This window comes from Eurypyga helias, unplaced genomic scaffold (assembly GCF_000690775.1).
Source record: "Eurypyga helias isolate BGI_N326 unplaced genomic scaffold, ASM69077v1 scaffold4897, whole genome shotgun sequence".
Lineage (NCBI taxonomy): Eukaryota > Metazoa > Chordata > Aves > Eurypygiformes > Eurypygidae > Eurypyga > Eurypyga helias.
In genome coordinates, this window is record NW_010260941.1 from 33,731 (window position 1) to 38,455 (window position 4,725).

General features: G+C 49.7%; 1 protein-coding gene across 1 annotated transcript; it reads left to right on the forward strand.

The window, feature by feature from the left end:
* Nucleotides 1–255: 255 nt before the first annotated feature.
* On the forward strand, nt 256–2,414 carry TSHB (thyroid stimulating hormone, beta). Its single transcript, XM_010155185.1, has 3 exons — nt 256–344; nt 1,206–1,368; nt 2,088–2,414. The coding sequence occupies exons 2-3, from the start codon at nt 1,207–1,209 to the stop codon at nt 2,328–2,330; spliced, it is 405 nt and encodes a 134-aa protein (XP_010153487.1). The 5' UTR covers nt 256–344; nt 1,206; the 3' UTR covers nt 2,331–2,414.
* The last annotated feature ends 2,311 nt before the right edge of the window (nt 2,415–4,725 follow it).

The following is a 4,725-nucleotide window of genomic DNA, read 5'->3' on the forward strand; positions in this document are numbered from 1 at the left end:
ATTAAATTAATCAATAATAACTTTTTTTAAGCAGTGGTTAGTTTAAAAGCCAGAGAAGATAATGACTGTTAAAATAATTAGATTTCCAGCTCCAGTTTCCAGGTTAGGATATTACAGACACGTTTGTTCCTATCACATTTGCTTTGTGGTTCAGTATGAATTTTCAATAGATGACTTAGCGATAAGAAAGCAGTAATTCAGATGCAATTATATAAACAGTAAGATCAGCCTGGAATTAGCCTGGAGAGTATAAAGCACACACGGAGCTTGTGCTGGGTCACTGCCTCTCCCAGCTCAAGGCAGAATCAGGTTCCTGTAATAGGGAAGAATTCAGCTGACAAGAGGTTGGTCTTTCCAGACTTGCACTGTGGCAGCTACAGGGTAAACCAGGCTGGGTAGTGAGTGGCTTTTGCTCCGGGAAACTGGCAGCTGGAAGAGGCTGGAGGGTGATGTCCACGTGTTTGTAGACACTGTCATTTGAAGTTTGTGGTTTAGAGGCTGGAGAATAGACCCTGGAATTGTCTCGGAGCTAAGCAAAGCTTTGTTGTTGGGATGTCCCGGCAGGTCTGAGAAACGAGGTCAGCACAACAGACAGATAAAGTGGGGATACGTTGATTTGAACACTTTGCTGATGTTCTTTCTTGTAATTTGCTTGAATCTATTATTTAATTCTTGGCTGTGTTCCCATTTCATCCTGCCTCTGCGCCAACTGGACAGTAGGAAAATACAGCGGAATGCCTGAGAGGCACAGCTGTTTCTTTTTCTCTTAGACATTTTGTAAGATGTTTTACAAAATAATTTTTAAACCAGGGAGATTATTTTAGCATCTCTGGTTAATTCTAGGGCTCATGTTCTCTCACATATTTCACGTTTTCAAATCATGTAGCTCCTGTTATTTTTCTGTGTCAGCATTTTATCACTTAGTAGCAAAAAGTTCCATGTGATGTGCTTTAGTGGGGAAAAAAGTGAATTTGCTCTATGTTGTTAATGGCCTTTTTACCCTTCTTTTCTGTTTAGTGGCTAGTATTCTTTCAGTTAGAGGTCTGCGATGGGCTGGAATTGTCAGGCTGTAGCTAAAAACGTAAAGATTGCTTCTAGTCTGTGACTGTCATAACTGTTCTTGTCAAATTCTGAAAGGGCTGGAGGGTACATCTGATTTTACTTAGGGTTTGCTTTGTTTGTCTGTTTGTTTTTCCACCATCTAGCATGAGTCCCTTCTTTGTGATGTCTCTCCTCTTTGGCCTGACTTTCAGCCAAACAGCATCACTTTGTGCTCCTTCGGAGTATATAATCCATGTGGAGAAAAGGGAATGTGCCTACTGCCTGGCCATCAACACCACCATCTGCGCTGGATTTTGCATGACTCGGGTACAAGGCGTTACTGTGTTCTAGGCAGTTGTTTCTGTAATGGCCATCGCTGCAAAACAAGTGCCTGTTCTGATGGGAAAACTGTGCGAATGACCCAGTTCTGACAGTCTTTGTCACAGACAGAAAAATCACACCGTCGTCATGTTTTCAAGGGAGCTTTTTGCAAAGGGATGGATGAGAAGTGCCAAGCCTTTGGAACTACGGAGTGTGGAACAGCAGCGGCACAGCAGAGAGCTGAGCGCTGCTGGCACTGCAGAGCCTCCGTAGTCAGTCTGTGGGGTCAGGATGGAATGGGAGAAGCAGGTTGCGTGGAGTCACTCTTGCTCCGTGCAAATGCCTTGGGTAACTTCTGCTCCCACTGCGATTACGGCAGCTGGCTGCGGGGCATCTCTCGCACGCAGGCGTGCCAAACGCTGTGCTTGAGCTTCACTGTTCAACGCAGCGTTGCAGTCCCGCCATGCTCAGGAGGCAGCCAGTGCAGACGCAGAGCACTGTCAGCGCGCTGAGCCGAGCAGGTGAGCTAAAAGCCCGGGAGCGAGGTGAACCTATCTAGGGGTGGAGCCCCGTCACATGCCGGTTCAAAATCAGAGATCTGAACAAAGTAGGCTGCAAATATCAGCGCCAGTCTAGGGGCGAAGAGGTTTGCTTTCAGACGTCAGAGGAGGCCTTGACGCTCGTGTACGCTTCAGTGAAACCATGTGTTTCTTTTCTCTTTGTAGGACAGCAACGGCAAGAAGCTGCTACTCAGAAGTGCTCTGTCCCAGAACGTGTGCACGTATAAAGAGATGCTGTATCAAACAGCCCTGATCCCGGGCTGTCCTCATCACACCCCCCCATATTACTCCTACCCCGTGGCGGTGAGCTGCAAGTGTGGTAAATGCAACACCGATTACAGTGACTGTGTTCAGGAGAAGGTTAGGACCAACTACTGCACTAAACCACGGAAGCTCTGTAACATGTAAGCGTCCCACCGAACGGGGTTGAACTGTACCTCTCTGCTCACAGCTAAACATAAATAAAAGCCTATTTCCTAACAGGTTTGCAAACTGGTGTGCTCAAAGTTTTATTCCAAAGACGTATCACTAATTACTTCAGTTAACTGGAGTGGACTTCAGGACTGCAGGTTTGTACTTAGACCCCACCTGAAAGTTACTTTGGGGAAGAAACGACTGTGTATGTATTATCCTTTGCTCATAAATCCCAGGGACATTGTGATGAGATGCTCGGAGACCAAGCATCTCATGTATTTCAGAGTAAAAAGGAAAAAAAGGCAATGCGTACGCTAAGTGTTGAGCACTGTAATGAGATCTACATTTGGGCATGCACGTACAGCCTTCACCTCGGCATCGGCATGTCCCTGCCGAGGCCCCTGCTTCGGCCCCAGCACCTGCAGTTCACTCAGCTGCACCAGCGAGCTGCGTCCTCGCCCCTCTCCAGTGCTGGGCTGGTCAGGCAGGCCGTCGTGTCCGCGCCAGCGCAGCAAGCCTCGCGCTGCCGTTGAAGCCCGTTAGCGGAACACTGCTCCCTGTGAGCACTGAATAATCTGTGAAGCTTCAGATCTTGCTGCTCTGTTCTCCAGGAGGGGGGTAATGCCGTCAAACTGAAGTGAAACTCAGGAAAGTTCTTGTTTCCCCGCACAGGTCAGCTGGTCCCTAGTGAGCGGAGCGTGGGCTGAGCCCCACCCTACCTGCTAAACACGCAGGGGCGAGCAGTGCAGAGCCAGGAAGAAGAAACAAATGTAAATAACGAGTGTTTCCACCAGGACCCCTCCGCCCCGCCAGTGCTGTTGGTTCACACGGTTTTCAGGTAACAAGCCACTGACACGTGAAATCGCTACCAAAAGCTTTGGTTCCCGGTTCCCCTCTGCCCTAGCCCTGGGGTGGGTCACTTCACTGTAGCTCTTCGTTGTACCAGTGATTGCACAGACGAAAATGTACGAAAACCCAGCTTTGCTTTATTTTGGCAAGTAACAACCCCTAGAGCCAGGAAGATGAAGACCATCTTGTTATGCCCGGCTTGAACTGCCAGCCACGCTCAAAGTGGGGCATTGTGCCCCCGGAGTTAACCTGCTGTCAGCCCTCAGAGCCACTGCCCACACCGCGGAGCTCGTCTGTCTGTCCGTCTTTCTGTTCAGTCTCGCTCCCAGCAAAACACACGACAAACTCCATACGCACTCCTGCTCTTGCTGCCATGAAGTTCCAGTTTCTTGGGAGGGTGGGAAGTGGCACATATCTGCTTTCCTTCTTTCAGCTTTTAAACCTCCTCCGTGTGCTGCTGTGAACATCAGTGTTCCTTCCTGGGGAGAAGCACCACGGGGCGGTAGGTGCCAGGTAGCACCTGCCTTCCCGAGAGGTTCGCTTTCCATGGAGCATCACCAGGTGCCGTTCCACAGCTGAGCCCAGAGTCAACCGCTGCTCCCTGTAGGGGCTGATGGAAACAGCATCCAGAGACACCTACAAAACCAGCCAGGAAAAACAGCAGGGCAGGACTGCCGTTTTATCCCTCGTGGTCTTTTTGCAGGCGGCTGCACTGCCCACTGTGCTAACAAGGGAGAGCAGAGGAGAGGGAAGGCATGGTCCCGAGAGGCGTAGGTTATGCTTACGCAGTGTTCCACAGTTAACAGATGGAAAGTCTTGAAACAGGAAGCATCCGATCCCGGCAGGGTGGCCCTAGGGCTCTTGTTAAGTCTTGTAATGGCCCGTGTGTGCCAGCCCGCTGCCAGGAGCCGTTCTGCGCGCGGCAGCTCTGAGGTTGCACGCTCGTTAGCAGTGGGGTGACTTTGGGTGCAGGGTTGACCAGCAGACCTCACACAAGGCACGGTGACGCTGACGTGCACGTAACATCCGTCCTCTCCTGAAAATCCGGTTCTTGCTCTTCCTCATCCCTCTCTGAGGTCAACCCTGGAACACTGGATGTCCTCATCACCATCCACAGCAGTACCTCTGTTCACTCCAGGGTTTCTTGGGAAAAGTGGCAGTTACTACCCCGTACCTCGCATAGCTCCGGTACTGGTGCTGAAGACATCAACGGCGAGCTCTCTACCCTTTCCCATCCAAGAATTCTCTCTGCCCCTCCCTTCCAGGACCTATGTGCTGTGTAAAAAAAAAAAAAAAAACAAACCCCAAACAAAAAACCTACGTTGAGCATAGCCCTCAAGCAGTCGAAGGTACGACCTAAGACCATGGCAAATGCCACTACGCTGGGAGCCTTTGAGTTCTGCAGCAAGTGTGAAAGTTAATTTTCAGCAGAAACCTCAAACAATGAGTAGTTAGACACTGGAACCAAAACACATACTCTGAGGGTGATAAATAAGTACTCCACTGCCCACTCTTCCAGCACCCTGTACCTGAATTTTCA